This window comes from Gouania willdenowi, chromosome 24 (assembly GCF_900634775.1).
Source record: "Gouania willdenowi chromosome 24, fGouWil2.1, whole genome shotgun sequence".
NCBI classification, from domain to species: Eukaryota; Metazoa; Chordata; class Actinopteri; order Blenniiformes; family Gobiesocidae; genus Gouania; species Gouania willdenowi.
The window spans coordinates 3,477,038-3,495,081 of NC_041066.1; the positions used below are offsets into that span (position 1 = coordinate 3,477,038).

An 18,044-nucleotide genomic window follows, 5' to 3' on the forward strand; every position below is an offset into this window, starting at 1 on the left:
ATTAAAGCATGCTGACTTTTCCAGCACATTATTAATAGTGATTGATCTGTGGCTCTCAGCCCCTTGTTTGTTTGGTTCATACAGTGAAGGGACTGTAAATTTTAAGCCCCTTACCTTTAGCCTTAATAAAAACTACATTTAGAATGTTTTAAACCATGCTACTGCCTCGTATTTATTATAGCATAAAGGAAGGCGCTATAAAAACTTTTCAGAGAGGAAACAAGAGACTACATTAAGATATTGAATAATTCTTAATGTAAGTATGTACGATCACTGAAGACAAAACAAGTTTCAAGTATCACAAACAGCCAAGCCAATTCATAATGACTAACGTTTAAATGATGTTTTCTAACAGCCCCATCACCAAGAGAAGTCCAGATCTAACAAAGGTCTGGGGTACGAAGTCAGAACAACTGCTGAGGATAGACGATCACGACTTTACAATGCGCCCAGGATTTGGAGGTAAGGAATGTTATATGAATTGGAACTACAGGTTCAAAGCTTGCTGGGTAATTAGAAACAGGGTTAGTTAAGATTGTTAGCTGTGACTAAGTGTGTGCTGCAATGAATGTGATGTTGTAGTTAATGAGGATATTTGAGGGAAGAACAGCAGAGCATCTTATTTTTCCCAGTAGAATGTGATCTTTACTCAAAGACAGTCACCCTTTTCAAGTGTTTTTTACAGTTTTCCACTGTGACCCACAACATGCAGTCTTTAGACTCAGCACAATGTCACGGGTGCACCAAGTCCAGACTTGTGCCGATGACATCAGAAATTGGGATTATGTCTGAGCCTTGATGCTATAGGCCAGTGATTAATTACCCAGAAGTCACAGTGTGTAGCCTTAGGTTTTAATAACTTACAACCTAATCCACACAATAGCAGGGCTCAAAGTCTGAGTTTTATCATCACACATGCAATTCTTCACATGAAACAAAGCTCACATGAAATTCCTCAAAAGCCTTTATTCAAATAGCAGCAGATAGATTGTATTCTCATACAGTCAACACAAAATCTAGAATGCAGTAAAATACTGGAATATCCATGTATGCATTAAAGTTTTCTCTGTTTTAGTAGACAAGACTGTGCTTATAAACCACAGGAAGGCCTTGTGGGTAAAGATTTGAATTCAAACCTCTTAACTCTGTTTCCATATAACAGCATAGCTTTATCCTGCCTAACAAAGAGTTAGTTACTCTCCAGTGTCTTAGATTAAAGCCTTGTTTATAATCCATGCATTCACCTCGAACCTTTTCTAATCGTCATCGTTGTTACTGCTTTGACCTTACTGAATCAACTGCTGACATGCTTTGTGGATTACATTTCAGGTTTTCCTAACTTTACTGATTTAGAAACAGGCGTTATATAATACAATCTCATGACAGTGACACACATTGTTCCTATATTGTGCTTTTAAAACCTAACAGTACATACAATGGATCATTTCAATCATTTTGTCAGGTGTCCTCCGTGTCAACCCTCTGGTCTTTCTCTTCTCCTCCTGACTGACAGATTCATTCTCACATCCATACACGATCTATCCATCTCAGCCTCATCTCTCTCACTTCAACAGCAAACGGTCCAACTTGGATTCTATACTCGTTCCTAATTACTCCAAATCAAAGCTTCAGCAGACAAGCTCCGCCCCTCCAGTGCTGTGTCCTGTCTGGACATTGACAGGCCTACCCTGCATCACATATACAATCTTAAAGGCATTTTCAACCCTGTTGAGGCTGTATGAATACTCTGTGTTTTTCTGAAATGTTCCTGAATGCACTTTCAACATGTCTTTATAATTTAATATATGATAATATGATATTTAGGATTTGGTTCTAATGTTTGAACACACCTTGAATGGTTGATCTTTTGGATTAAAAATAGTAGATTTTTTTTATCTACCTTTATTTAACCAGGAGAGTATCATTGCTCAAAATAGAATTGAACCAGCAACAGTTCCTTAGGGATTAGACTATCGCTGCCATTTTTGATTGATTTTTAAGGAGATGGCACATTCTTATTTATTCATTTACTTTATTTCACTTTATTTGACTATTCATCGGTTTGCAGAACCTCACAGTGGAACCATCATGTCTGAGTTTCTCATTATTTAGTCAGTTGGTTTGCTGGCTAAGTACCAGCATGACTTTTAGTTTATTCCCTTCTGTTTATCCTGCTTTTTTGTCATTTAACACACTATGCGTTCTATGCTGGGTTCATATATATATAATTCGTAAACTGAACAGAAATCGTAAAAAAAAAAAGAGAAAATCTGACCTCATGTCTTTTTAAATCCGTATAGAGAGACACAGTCAGCACGATGATATCAACTTGGATTAGAGATTGTTCTGTACACAACTGCTTTTATGGAGAATGGAATGAAAGGGAGCAGAAGTTATTGTCTGAATGCAGAACGGCTGGCATAAAAAGGAGTCGTGACCTCCAAATAAACACAGATAATCCAGGCAGTTCCAAATCAGGCACCTGGAATTCATCTGCATGCTCACTGCCTGCTCAGGCCGAGGCAGATTGTCCTTGAGCCAAATTCACAATGATGTTAGCTTAATGCCTCCTAAACTGCTCTATTTTCCTCCAGGGCCTGCAGTCCCAGTGGGCGTGGATGTTCAGGTTGAAAGCCTGGATGCTATTTCAGAGGTTGACATGGTACGCCCTACGTGCACACACACACACACACACACACAGATAACGTTATACCAATATGTGTTTGTGTCTCTTAGGATTTCACAATGACTCTGTATCTGAGACACTACTGGAAAGATGAGCGTCTGTCCTTCAGAAGCAACAACAACCAGAGTATGACCTTTGACAGCCGCCTAGTGAAGAAGATCTGGGTTCCCGACATGTTTTTTGTCCATTCTAAAAGGTCCTTCACACATGACACCACCACTGACAATGTCATGCTGCGAGTTTACCCGGATGGTAAAGTCCTCTACAGCCTCAGGTATTTCCTCTCTATAATAACCTGACATGTTCCTCACCACACATACACAAAGATAAAAACAAGTTTACCTCGTCTTTCTCTTTCCCTGCCATGGATGTTTAGCTGCATTTTTCATCTGGTCACAACATGGAATCATCTGATCTTAATGTAAGAGATGTAACTGGAAAGGCATGATTGTCTAATATATAAATATAAGGTCCATCAGAAGTTTTAGAACACCACACTTTTTCCAGTTTTTTTTTTAACCTCTGGCTGTTCAGTACTTATCTTTGTACCATTTCAAGATATTCATTGGACTTGCATGACTTGAATTGCAATAAATAACTGGAAAACTTGGGGTGTTCTAAAACTTTTGACTGGTAGTGTACCTAAAAAGACAACAAATATACATAAAAATGACTCTAAAAACACAAAACAACAAGAAATATAGCCGCTAGCAGTGATAAATGGCCGCCTTTGTTGCTGCGCCTTCGCCGCGACGCCTTCGCCGCGACGCCTTTGCCACGCCGCTTCCGCCGTGCCGCTTTGCCACGCCGCTTTCACCGGACAACAATACAGTGACTCCAAAAAGAAAGTCAAAATGACTCCAAAAAACTGCCTAGAGTGGACAGAACAGAATCAAATATTTTCCTGTATAATCCTTACACACTGTGTACATGTTAAGGGGAACGTTTATATTGGTCAGAATATACAGTATATCTAAAGCGTCCTGTACAACTTATTACTTCACTAACTTGTAGTCTGCTTTGAAATGACCACCAATGAGCCAAATTATTTCTCTCACTGATTAATAAGTATTTTAACATAAATACCTAAACTGTATGTGTGCGCAATGTTGCAGCCTTCAGTATTAGGACTGCAAGCTGCAGACAACTGAAAGCATGACAAATGAATTTAAAATGTGCCATCGATTATGGATTCAAGCCCTTTATTATAAATTACCATTACTTGCCTATATACCTGTAATTGTGTAAATGTATAAAGATTCCAGCAAATTTTGTAGGATCGATATACTGATTCTGGATCAATTTGAAAAATAGAAAAATCTGTATTGATTGGTGAAATTTCAATAATTCATATTTCGGTTGGCAATTGACTGATCTTCATAAAGATCGGTTAATTGCCAACTCCATTTTGTCGGTTTGGTTCATTACTTACCCCACCAACTTTCATCTGAATTGCATCCAGATTGACTGATTGATCATTTCAATTAATCACAATTAGTTTTTTTTGGGTTTTTTTTTTTTTTAAATGAGGGTGTCCATACATTTGGAGCTCCTGTATGTCCATCCCATCTATCCATTTTCAAACCCACTTGCTCCTGTCTCACAGGGTCGCGGGGATCTGCCGGTGCCAATCTCCGGCTCTCATTGGCGCTGGGCGGGGGTACACCCTGGACAGGGCGCCAGTCCATCGCAGGGTGCTCCTGTATGTATTAATGGGGATATACATTTCTTCCAAGTGTGAATGATCATGTTCCATGATCAGGATCACTGATCCAAATGAGGATATCTGGCAAAGAGGAGATGTGGTGCTTTATGAGGTTTGTGCGCTCCAAGTGCTCTTGTAGATGGAATGGTGCAGGTTTGAAATACCGATCAGATATGAAGATCTCCTTTTAATCCCTGTTATTGGAGGAAGTGAACGTGCTGCATGGCATTCCTTTATCATTTTCAGGTACATCTTCTAAAGCTTCTCCTTCATAAAGTTGGTTCTTTCCTCCCTTTGCAGATGCTGCGTGTGGAAGACGCTCGGGGTGATGTGGGGCAGGTTAAGGTGTTAGTAGGTATTCAGGGATGTAACTGGCATTGAAAGTCTAGCCAAGACAAAGCAGCAACAGATGTCAGAGTATAAGACGTGTATTTAGGGGGATAACGTGCTGAAAACAAGCACTGATGCCGCTGACCATGACCTTGTCATTTTAGTGAACGATAGATGGCACAGCACCAAGAAGGCTGGATCTGTAATCCACAATAGCCGTATAAGCTTGCCATCTGCCTCCTGTTGTGAATGTAGCAAAGACTTCCTGTTAGAATGGCACTGATAGGAGAGATGACATCATTGCCAGCAAATCAGCAGATCCCTTAAACTCAATAGAAACCTGTGAACGTTGGCAGTGTGCTCGAGGGCTGTGCACTGTATATACATACAATTTAAAGATACCTAGTGAAATTATACTGCATATGATAAACAAGCATCTTCATCACATGGCTGTGTTTAATCTGCTGCTGGTTGGGGATTTTCCAGACTGAGGCAGATTGGCGAATGAGAATGACAGTTTGCCAACCTCGCCTGCGTACTGTGTACCCCTCTCTCCTCCAGTCAGCTGGATTATGATTTTTCGTTTATCGTCTGTGCCGGAAACCAAATCTACACTGGAAACCTCAGCCACCAAAGTATTTGTCTGGGTGCTGTGGAGGAAATTGCCTCACTATGGGTTTTTACATTGGTCATTCAAGGGCATTAATGTCCCACATTTTAATGTGATTTGTTGCTCAAGGCAAAGCAAGGCAAATTTATTTGTATAGCGCATTTCATACACAAGGCAACTCAATGTGCTTTACATGATCAAAAACTGCAACATAAAACATTCAACAGCTTAAAATTAATAGGAACATTAGTCGGCAAAAAAAACAAAAACATCAGTAAAATTATTTAAAATCATCAACAAACACATTACATCAACAACATGACCAAAAATCTCTCTCTCAATCATATGCAGTAGAGAAAAAGTGCCTTTAACTTTGATTTAAAAATGTTCACATTGGATGCTGACTTCAGCTCTGCTGGCAGTTTTTTCCACTTCTTTGCAGCATAACAACTAAAAGCAGCATCACCATGTTTACTGTGAACTCTGGTCTCCACTATCTGACCTGTATCCATAGATCTGAGAGACCTGCTGGGTTCATACCTGACTAACATCTCACTGATGTATTCTGAACCAAACCCATTCACAGATTTATACACCAGCAGCAGAACTTTAAAGTCTATTCTGAGGCTGACTGGGAGCCAGTGTAAAGACTTTAAAACTGGAGTAATGTGTTCTGACTAGGGGTGCAGCGATTGTAATTTTCTGGCCAATCACCGATTTTATTAAAAGCCTGACCAGCCGATACCGATTTTGGCCAATCCCGATTTTTTTTCATAACTGACATCATACACCTTGAATGTTCCAATCTTATTTTATTGTAAATCGGCACCAATCGATCGGTGCATCCTTAGTTCTGACCTCTTTGTTCTGTTTAAGACGCGAGCTGCAGCGTTCTGAACCAGCTGTAGCTGTTTGATGCTCTTTTGGGGGATTCCTGTCAGAAGACCATTACAATAGTCCAGTCTGCTGGAGATAAAAGCATGGAGCGGTTTCTCCTGATCTTTCTGAGTCATTAAAGCTTTCACTCTGGAGATGTTCTTTAGGTGGTAGAAGCTGTTTTTGTGACAGATTTGATCTGACTGCTGAATGTAAGATGTGAGTCAATCAGAAGGAAAAGGTTTTTGACTCGGTCTTTAGCTTTTAAAGATCGAGACTCAAGATTCTTGCTGATAGCAGTCCTCTTTTCCTTGTTACCAAAGACAATCACCTCCATCTTGTCATGATTTAGTTGAAGGAAGTTTGCCCCCCCACAACAAAGCCTTGCCACCCCTGCTGCCACCCCAACTGCCACCCTAATCTGTACACAAGGGCACGGAACTATGCGGCCTCGATCCGACAACCGGTAACACCCCACTGCCACTCCCTGACTGCGCAGCCAACATTCGAAAACACCGAGACGCGGAAGTATCTCGAGAGCGGCACAGAAATGCGTTGTTTACATTGGTGCTCGAAAGGAAAGAGGTAAAAACATAGCTCCCAACCCTTATGCATTTGCCATGAGCACACATTTGTATCACTCCAAAAATAAAAAAAGTCGTTCCAAAACGGAGTAACGGCCCCGGACTCTCTCTCCCCTCCCTCTGTGACTGACGTTCCACTGCCTTCAGACATTGGTGAGTGTTTGTGCACAGGTTTTGCTCGTTTGAGTGTGTTATGTGTGCTGTTGAGCTTGTGTGTTCACGGATTGTGTAGGTTTGAGTGAGGCAATGTGCACTGTCCAGTGTGTGCTGAATGTGCACACGTTTGGGGAGCAGATGTATATGTAGCGTCATAATCCGTGTTCCCTTCGTTCTTTGGTTATTTCGTTTTAAAAACAAATCCAAATAACAAATAAACAGTGTGGTTATTTTTGTTTTACACATATGCCCCTTAAAATATGTTTTTATACTTAGTTATATAACAGTGTGGCATCATTAACATTTCAATGTTATAATAATAATAACATGCCAGTGATACTTTTCCCCATCTATTTACAGTGTGTCAAAGAAAACATGGTGAAGATACTTTGTGAATCTTACAGAAATGAAGAGGATATAATCATTGTGCTTGTTAAGCAGCACTGATTTGTGTCCATGTTTACAGAGAAGTAAATCATACTAGCTAGGGGTGTGTATTGCCTGGCATCTGGCGATACAATTCATATCCCGATACAATTTATCCCTATATTAAAGTATAAGGCAATTATTGCGATTTTTTTTTTAATATAAGACTTAAGAAACAACTAATCTGTAAATGTGTACACCTTCATGAAATCATTATGTATGAAATATATTTTATTGGCATATTTTACACTCAAAACATTGGCTTTAATATGCCATGTGCTAACAACTCAAAATATAAAATAACATACAATCTGCCTGTGGCTTTTAAACCAACTTTGACTTTAGTGTAACATGGCTTTAGTGCAACATGGCTTTAGGTATATGCCTAGAACAACAAATAAATGCAGAAAGTTTTAGATTTTATTGAAAAAACACAAGCTAGTCAACGTGCTCAGGTTTCAGGACACTTCTTAGTGCAGTTACAATGTCTCCTGCAGTGGAAAAGACTTTCCTGGTTAAAGGAGACATATCATGCATTTAAATCCATCCTTTTTTACATATAAATCATACAGTTGTGGTCTATATAAAGAGGAACTGCAATGCTTGGGTCTGAATTCCTCATTATTATAGCTCCACAGGCCCCTTTTCTACCCCTTTTCTGATGTGCTTCTGAGAGCAACTCATTTTGGTGCGGTCTCTTTAAATGCAAATGAGACACTCCATACCCTCAATCAGACAAAGTCTTTCGGCAAATCCTTCTTTATATTGGAGGAGGTTGCTGAAGCAGTCATCCTTGAAGTGCTTCACGCACACAAAAATGACCTTACCCACAGATGTGGATACATTTCCGTGAAAAATAAAACTCAACCAGGCACTTTGAAAAGGTTCTGATGCTGGGAGACGGTGTAATGAAGCGTGTGGGTTACTACATCCAACAACCAAACATTTTGACTTATCCTCTCGTAACTTCTGCATCCTGGGGCTTGGACTACAAAATCGTAGCGAGAAATAAAAATAGCGGATTGCTTGAAGTGTTGGGCCTGGAGTCGATGTCCTAATTTGGCAGTTCCGCTACGGAGCACCTGAAGAGACTAATTTGAACTTTTCTGTACTTCTAAACACTCTAAATATACAACAAAATGCATTTAAGGGCTAAAAAAGTGGATTTAGCATATGTCCCCTTTAAATAAAAGTAAAAAAAATTTTTTAAAAATCAATATGGATGCATTTAGAATCGATCCGAGAATCGTGCGATGTAATATTGCGATATATTGCCGAATAGATTTTTTTTCAACACCTCTAGTACTAGCACTGAAATGAGTATTTTCTCCATTCATTTTGTTTTGAATGATTTAAAGTTAATTTGCACAAACATTAACAATATTTTGGTGAAGCAATATTTTGTATCAGTCTTCCCTTAAAGACGTAAACATAACACGTTTTCATGATGTATCGTGATATATTGATTATCGCAATAATATTGTTTTTGCGGGCAAAAAAATATTGCGATATATGGCATCGCAAGGTACCTGGCAATACCCAGCCCTATAATTCAGTATGTTTTATGTACGTCCGCTATATGTTGCCAACTCTAAAAAATTTCCTGCCCCTCTCTTGCCACCTCATTGAATTTTTTCTAGATCCACCTCTGTGCAGGCCAGTCCGTCTCATGACTTTCTCTTAGGCTTTGCTCCTAGAATATTCCAGGGAGGACTAGCACCTGTTGGCTTATCAACGAGAACAGGATCCCCCCTAGCTCTGATAGCTTTGTTAGCAGCTGAAAGGTGATCAGAATTGAAAACTGATGCTGATGAGTCATGTGAGTCAGGATACACCAACAATTAACCTCAAAACAGAATCCTGACCAAAAACCCAAAACTGTAATGAAATTTAAAACGTTTTTGTGATTATGTGTAAAAAAAAAGAGAAGAAAACAAAATAAAAAGACTAAATGGTCTCACAGATAATATCACAAAAGGAACAGTTACTCAAATCAATATTAAACATTCAATGTGAGGAATCATCACACAGCTAGATATTATTTAACATTTGAAATAATTTTCTTTAGCCTTTGGAGCAGTCGGCAAACACAAATATTTTGTCCGAATAATCTGAATATTCTGTTCAATTATTTGTTAATGCTGCTGCTGTAGGGGGTTGAATTGTTTTTTTTAATATATATATTATTGTATTATTTTTGTATATATTATTTTCATATTAGTGGTGCACTGTACAGGGTGTACCCCACTTAACGCCCAATGAGAGCTGGAGATAGGCACCAGCAGACCCCCGCGACCCTGAAAAAAGGTACATGCGGATCAGAAAATGGATTAATGAATGGATGGTGTTTTCTTATTTTTATTTGTTTTTCAATTCTTATTCATTTATACTATTATTCTTTACTCTATTTATTCTTTAAGGGCTTAACAGGAATCTTGGGGACGTTTTTTTTAATTATGATCATGCACATGACAAACAAAAATCCTTGAATTTTTAACAGAAATAGGTGAAATATCTTTGAATATATAGTTTATTTAAAAAAAAGTTTAAAAAAAAAATATATATACTGTATATATATAAAAATGAAAAAACTATAGATTGTTTACATAAATTGATTACATAGCATGAACGTTAAGGGTAGGTTTGTCTCTAGAAATATTATCAAAACAAATCTAAAGCCACAATCTATTTTGAAATAAGGCAATTTGCTACTATCATATACGAGATGTCCGCCATGATTTTCATTGGAGGCACATGACCATGCCCGTTGAAAAGACTGGGCGGAGGAAAACTGTAAGCATTTTACTTCTTATGCGTAAAATGCTTACAATATTGCTTGTGGACAAATGTTGCTATTACACATTTTGCTGTGAGACTGGGTTGGTCAGGAAGCAGTGGGACTTCAGAGTGAAGAAAACACTAGTTTTGATCATGGACTGAAAGTGTTATCTAGTCACATTCTAGTTTCCAGTAGAATGTGTGTGACCCATTGTAAATGATGTTTGCATGTTCTTCTAAAGAAGTGCTTACTGTGCTGTATCTGCCTTGATCCCAGCCCCCAGCATGCCTTGCACTTCCATTGTATCGTGTTTACGACACCTACGCTGGCATTGGGAGAACTGGCAAATTCACAGCTGCTGTCTTGTGCTTGCAGGGTGACAGTAACAGCCATGTGCAGTATGGACCTGAGTCGCTTTCCTCTGGACACTCAGACATGCTCTTTGGAGATTGAAAGCTGTGAGTAAATGTCACATTCCAGCTTGGTGTCTTATTAGTTTGAACCTGCATCCTACAACACACTCACTAAAATGAATAACAGTGACCACTTATCTTAAAATAGGGAGACAAATGAGAGCAAAATAAATGCATTTATTAGTTCTTTTTTTTCATTGCACTTTGTACTTCTATTGAAAATGTGTGCAGTTATTATTATTAATAATAATGTTAATAATGGTTATTAGGCTCACTGTAGTCAGTAAAACTGTAACACAGTGACAGCTACAGATTGTAATTTGAAGAGAATTTATATTTTTTGCCATATAATTGCACTCATGTTCTTGTAACATTTAAAAGATGTATATTGTTTTTGTGAGTTCCGAAGAAAAATATTCTACATTTTTACCTGTTTGCTCTCTGCAGCCTTGTTGCTGTACCTGCACACATTGTATTTCCTGCCCTCTGCAGATGCTTACACAGATGATGACCTGATGCTGTACTGGAAGGAAGGGAATCGCTCACTGAACACAGATGAGAGGATTTCTCTCTCTCAGTTTCTCATCCAGGAGTTCCACACCACCACCAAGTTGGCCTTCTACAGCAGCACAGGTACTAAGAGCAGGTTACGGTGTGTGAGAGGACTGTCCTGCTTCATCATCAGCTTCCTCTGCCCCACAGGCTGGTACAACCGTCTGTACATCAACTTTACTTTGCGACGCCACATCTTCTTCTTCTTGCTGCAGACCTACTTCCCTGCTACTCTGATGGTCATGCTTTCATGGGTGTCCTTCTGGATCGACCGCAGGGCCGTCCCTGCTAGAGTTCCACTGGGTGAGAGTGCTCTGTCTGTCTGCTGTAACTCACTGACAACAGGATTCACTGACATCATGGCATGTACAGAGGTTCTTTAAATAATGGGTCTGGACCAGAGGTTGCGCTAGACTTGTTCGTTGTCAGTCATTTAGACTCACGTGGTCAGAAAAATCTTGTCATCATCTATTTTTATCCATCATGTTCATTTTTAAAAAGTCTGTATGCGTGGGCTTAACTTAAGACATGTTCATCCAAACCAATAGTTCTATAACTGGTGTAAGCACCCACCCTTTCCCTCTGTTCGTACTCACCATTCTACCTAAGCAGAGTGAAGTCTCACCTTCTTTAATCACTCTCCGTATATCAGTAGACTGGCACAGTGGATTACACCTCACAGCACAATATACACAACAGTAACATCACATTATCAGTAACGTGCCGTGAGCACTAGGGTTGGGTAGGCAGGGCGTTGCCACTCGAGACCACCAATGTCAACACCAATGACAATTTCATATGTTTCTGCTGGCAAGTGTTAATCTAACAAAATCAACATAGTAAAACACCATTAAAGAAACAAACAATCATTCAATATAGCCTCCATACTCTTCCAACAAGATATATCTCATGACACGGCTGCGCATCCATTGTTTGTTGGAAACACAGAAACATAGAGAAAATGACATCAACTCAGCCTCAGTGATTCGCATCCACAAAGCTAATCCTTCCTTTTGTACCATTCACTGTGGAAAGTATGAAACATTTTCTGATCTTTCCTTTGCTGAAGGTCCGGTAGCTCAGGTGTTGTTTTTCCTCAAAAGAAAGTTCCGTTATCATCTCTCGCGCTGTCATAATGCCTGTAGTGTTATCCTGCCCATTAGCTAGAGAACGTAGCAGCGGCCACACTGTATCAATTCACTCTGAATGTACGTATAGCACTTAGCATAGCATGGTTACGTCCAAAGGCAGCGTAGAGAGCTGCCTTTGGACGTAAATAGTTTTCTATATTGGGGAACTGACTGTGCATGCGCCAACATATAAACACGCTATGGGGCCAACAAAAGCAACAAAATAAATGTTTGTTTATTTATGCCAAAAATAAAACATGCATAGCGGTCACAAAAAAAAAAAATATATATATATATACACACAGTACATCATGTTATTTTTTTGATAAAAAGGTATTATTAACTTAACCAAAAGTAGGATTGCTGCTGAAGCTTCTTGTCTTGAGCCTCGAACAGACGTCTCATGGCTGTTTTTAAGGTTGTAGAGGTGTAATCCTCCACTTCACCCAAAGTTTAGAAATTACTAAACATTTCTCTAAGTGAAGTGATCTGAAGTCAGCCAGTCCACTCTCTGAGCAAGGAATTTCCTGATCCGTGAGCACTTGCTTCAGCCGGAGGAAATCCTGCAGCTTAGCTATTATAAAGTCAATATGTCAAAATCTTGTGTTTTTTGTTTTTAATTTGTCATTAGGTGTTGTGATGAATTCTGTGCCCAATTAAATGTTGGCCTTGTGTAAATAAAGAATCTTCTTTGGAAGAAGTCTCCTTACAATGAGCTGCTACACAGTATGGAGACATTTTTATGATAGTGATGTAGTGATGATAATGATGGTGGTATACCCCTGCAAGCACACATGCATTCAGCATTGTTGGACTTCTAAATTCTTAGGCATTTTGAGTAGCAGAACACCGGCAACCCGCAAAAAGCAACATTAAAATTCTGAATGTAACGTTAAGATTGATATAATAATATAAAATATGTTGTGGACATTTAGTATCAACATGGAAAATGGGATTTACTGTAAATATGTTCACTTGCCACTAAGTGGGCTGGAGTGTGGATTGTAATCCTTCAAAATGAAACTCCATATTATATTTTATAAATCTGTTCTACTATTGTACAAAGGTTCATAAAAGGTAAATATAGAATGATTAGAGTCATGGGGCCACTGGCCACCTATTTAAGAGTTGGTGGCAGCAAAATTTTATTTCCAATTAAGATTTGATGTGCAAAAGGAATGTTCTAGCATTTAAATGTGTGAGTGCACATAGTTTATTTCAAAATAAATAATATATTGACTAAAAAAGATGTCAGTGTTTTAAAGCTCACCTCTGAAGTAAGTAAGTAAGTAGTTTATTTATAAAGCGCTTTTTGCAGATAAAATCACAAAGTGCTGTACAGAGTTGTGGTAAAAGTACAAGTGCAACACAATAGAATAATAAAACAAGAGTGCATAAATATCATAAGAACAGCAACATTAAAGGACAAATAAAAATTAAAATCCAGTAACTAAAAGCTTTACTGTAAAGTGTAGTCTTCAGCAGTTTTTTAAAAGTGACCACACAGTTGAGCTCCCTGAGAGACTGGTGCAGGTTATTCCAGAGTCTGGGAGCTACAGCCTGGAACGCCAGGTCTCCTCTGGTCTTAAATTTAGTTTTTGGGGTCTTTAGGAGACCCTGACCTGAAGACCGAAGGCATCGCCCTGATGAGTAGGGGCACAACAAGTCCGAGATATATTTAGGGGCCTGACCATGTAATGCTCGGAACGTGAGAACTAATATTTTATATTCTATGCGAAACTTAACTGGAAGCCAGTGCAGAGTAGCAAGAATGGGTTGATGTGGGATGTTCTAGAAGCACCAGTTAAAAGTCTGGCAGCAGCGTTCTGAACGATCTGGAGTCTGTTTAGGGTCGACTTATTAAAACAAGTAAAAACAGAATTACAATAGTCAATACGAGATGATATAAATGCGTGTATGACCAGTTCCAGATCTGATTTTGATAAAAGATGCCTCACTTTAGAGATATTTCTCAGGTGGTAAAAACAGTTTTTAGTCAATTGACGACAATGTCCCTCCAAAGACATGGACTGATCAAAAACAACCCCAAGGTTTCTGAGGCTGGTTTTAACAGATGAGCCCAGATCACCAAGGGATGTTTTTAATTAGAGGATGTTTTTATCAGGAGCAATGATCAGAGTTACTGTTTTGTTTGAATTTATCTGGAGATAATTTGATGACAACCAGTTTTTGATACAGGATATACAATCTAAGAACTCTGATAAAAAGTGAAACTCAGAGTCATTAAAGGAGCAGTACAACTGGTTATCGTCAGCATAAAAATGATAAGACATATTTTTAAAACCACCGACCAAGAGGCATCAGATACAATAAAAACAAAACAGGCCCCAGAACAGAGCCCTGGGCTACTCCACATGAAAGGTTTGACATATTACACATTACATCATTAATAGCAACATTAAAGGTTCTTCCATTAATGTAAGAGGTAAACCACTGGAGAACAGTACCAGAAAACCCCATCTCAGATTTGAGTCGATCAACCAGTATACTGTGATCTACTGTATCAAAGGCAGCTGTCAGATCAAGTATAACTAAAACTGTGTAACGACCAGAGTCAGCGGCCATCATCACGTCACTAGAAACTTTCAGAAGAGCAGTTTCAGTGGAGTGGATTGATCTAAAACCAGATTGATATTTATCATAATAATCATGCTGTTCCATGTATGAGGCTAGCTGCTTAGCAACCATTTTCTCCATGATTTTAGATATGAAGGGAAGCTTAGATATGGGCCGGTAGTTTATAGGCTCCCCCGGATCAAGCTCACAGGGGCTGATGCACTGCACAAGCTAACCAAGGGAGGAGTGATGCTAGCCCTGAGATCTTGTACTTTATTTACAAAGAAATTTAAAAAATTGTTACAGTCCTCCTGTGTGTGTACAGGCACATGGGACGGTGAGGGTGCAACAAGATTTTCAATAGTATTGAACAAAACCTTGGGGTTTCTCTTATTTTGCAAAACAAGATTAGTGAAATAAGCAGAGCGGACATGCTTTATTAATTCATTTAGCTTCATTATCTTTTCTTTTAAATGGAGCCTGTGCACCTCAAATTTAGTGGTTTTCCACAACCGTTCCACTTTTCAGCAGCTTCTCCTAAAGCTAAAAATAGCTTCATTCATCCACGGACAAGGTTTGTTATTAGAGCCTGGAGTATTTTTAGCTGGTGCTAAAAATTGAGTTTGCAGTTGTTTTCCCTCTTTTAACCTTCTCTCCCTCTCCTTTATTTCTTTGTGTTTTTGGCCTGGTTTTCTTTTCTTGAGGAAAGATATGCTGCTGCGTATCTCCCACTCCTTGTCACATCCACAGCACCATATGCGGGTCGTACCATTTCACTGTTTTAAAGGGGGTGGTAACTAGGGCCTTAATGAAACATGAATAATAGTTTTAATGTAAAACTGTGCTTAAAAAACAGCTTTTTTTTTTACACAGGGACATATTCATTTCAATACGAATAATGCATTATTGTACATACAGTATATAAAAAGCAGACTTCTGAAGTATTTGTGTAGAATTTTGCATGTTGAAAGCCAAACGGTCTGATCATACTGTCCTGCTTCAGGTATAACCACGGTGCTCACCATGTCTACGATCATCACTGGGGTGAACGCCTCCATGCCCAGAGTCTCCTACATCAAAGCTGTGGACATTTACCTTTGGGTCAGCTTTGTCTTTGTCTTCCTGTCTGTGATAGAGTATGCTGCAGTCAACTACCTGTCCACTCTGCAGGAACGCAAGGAGAGGAAGTTACGAGAGAGGGTCAGTTCCAGTCCTCAGATCTGCAGAGGATGATGATGATGTGTTTCTATAACTCTGTCTTTCCTTATAGCTGCCGTGCACTTGTGGCTTGGCTCATCCTGGAATGATGTTGACCAGCTACAGTGAGGTGGATGCCAACACCACAGGAAACTATGCCCTGCGTGAGGAGAACGGCATGAAAAGGGAGAGGATGCTTGTGCAGCTGGCACTGGAAAATGACCAGGTCACCGGTCATGTTGGCTCCACTGCCTACAGCAGCGTCTGGATCGACACACACATCATCGACAAGTACTCCCGGGTCCTTTTTCCTGGATCTTACATTCTCTTCAACATCATCTACTGGTCTATCTACTCCTAACACACAAGGGTTTCAGAAAGACATGATGCTGGGCTTCTAGCAGCTCGGCTCAGTCTGCCTCCACCACAGATGAAACTTGTCAGAGCATCAACTTTAAACTTCCATCCATCCATTTTCAGACCCACTTGTTCCTGTTTTCAGGGTTGCAGGTGTCTGGCTCACACTGGGCATTAGGAAGGGGTACACCCTGGACAAGGCGCCAGACCATCGCGGAACTTTACACTTTCACACCTGCAAACTTTCAGGGAGGAAGGAAGAGTGGGTGCTGCACAGGGATTACACATTTCCCTTTTCCCCTACAGATGTTTGATCTGCTGTTCCCCACTTCATCCAGCATTTTACTTTGTACAGAACTCCAGATTGGACAAAAATAGAGACATTTCCAAATGAGTTTCCAAAAAAGACAAAGAAAGCCTGGTGCAGAGGACCATTCAGTGTAGTAGATGAATCCCTGTTTGATCTTGCAGCTGTACAAAATAATTTACATCTGATAAATTCTTTAAATGAAGCCTGTCATGTAAATATCGGTCAAATATCTGCTTCAATAAAGAAACTATCAGACTTTTGGACTGTGATGCACTCTTGTGTTTTTTCCACATCTGGACTAATGTTAGAAAAAAAGCATATTGCATTGTGTTAACCAAGTGTTGTCATTACCAAGCCATTCTGTGTAAACATGTTGGTTTAAACAGATTTGTACAAACAATAGCAGCATTGCAAAAATCTGAAGGATTTGTATAATGCTTCTTTGATTGGAGACTGTGTTAGAAGAGGTTGGTCATGTGACCGGTGGATGTCTTAAATCTGGGCTGATTTTACTCACAGCAGATGTGGACGTCTATTGGCTTCACTGTGGGACCTGGCAAAGGTCTCACAGAGTAGAGCTCAAAGATCTGCTCACCTGGCCCCGACCTGCGAGGACCACTCTCACGGTCTTGTTCTCAGTGTGATTCACCTCTTTTTACAAAGCTTAAATGTTATTCATAGGCTACCCCTGATAACTGGAAATGTTTCCAGGCTTTTATCAGCAAAATAAATCTTTCCCCTGACTATCAACAGCACTGTGTAATGCTGGAGAAGAAAAGCTCAAAGGTTATAGTCTAAAATCTTGAAGATTTAGCAAGCTTTGAAAATTTTTACAAGCTGCTCATAGTGTTCTTTTTAAAACAAAACTGAGTTAACAATAAAAAAAAAAGTCTCATTGCCTGGGTTCCAGGATCTTACCCCACTTTCATAATGACCAGAAAAACTGCACATCACATCATACTACACACAGTAAGTTGGTTGTACTCTAGCATTTTTCTAATATAAACCTGTTTTTTTCATTTTAGAAGCTAATCAAAACATAATTATTGCTAAGTACCCATTAACACATCATCCATTGGATGTGACATTTTCTTTTTAAGTGATTTGCCTGCACTTTTCTATGTTTTCCTCTTGTAATTTCTCTTTCAAGGTTGTTCCAGTATTACTCGTAAAATTTCACCATCCACCTCCATGGCCACCCAGCCCCTCCCACTTACCTGTTGCCTCTCTTAATACATTCATTCTACAACCCTTTACCTTGTTTTTCAATCATCACGTTTCCTCCATTTCTCATCACTGAAAACCAAAATCTCTGAGCACTAATGATTTGTTTTAGTATATGATATAACATTGTAT

General features: G+C 39.3%; 1 protein-coding gene across 3 annotated transcripts in view; it reads left to right on the top strand.

The window, feature by feature from the left end:
* Nucleotides 1-16,904, top strand: part of LOC114457970 (gamma-aminobutyric acid receptor subunit rho-1-like) — a 28,401-nt gene extending 11,497 nt beyond the window's left edge. The window contains exons 3-11 of one of the 3 annotated variants that reach the window (XM_028440168.1): nucleotides 356-462; nucleotides 2,595-2,662; nucleotides 2,737-2,960; nucleotides 3,063-3,107; nucleotides 10,528-10,610; nucleotides 11,058-11,198; nucleotides 11,268-11,420; nucleotides 15,828-16,024; nucleotides 16,095-16,904. In XM_028440168.1, the coding sequence (XP_028295969.1) occupies nucleotides 356-462; nucleotides 2,595-2,662; nucleotides 2,737-2,960; nucleotides 3,063-3,107; nucleotides 10,528-10,610; nucleotides 11,058-11,198; nucleotides 11,268-11,420; nucleotides 15,828-16,024; nucleotides 16,095-16,382 (1,306 nt within the window). In that variant the 3' untranslated portion in view covers nucleotides 16,383-16,904. The remainder of the gene's footprint in view (nucleotides 1-355; nucleotides 463-2,594; nucleotides 2,663-2,736; nucleotides 2,961-3,062; nucleotides 3,108-10,527; nucleotides 10,611-11,057; nucleotides 11,199-11,267; nucleotides 11,421-15,827; nucleotides 16,025-16,094) is intronic. The other 2 variants (XM_028440170.1, XM_028440169.1) reach the window with 2 other exon arrangements.
* The last annotated feature ends 1,140 nt before the right edge of the window (nucleotides 16,905-18,044 follow it).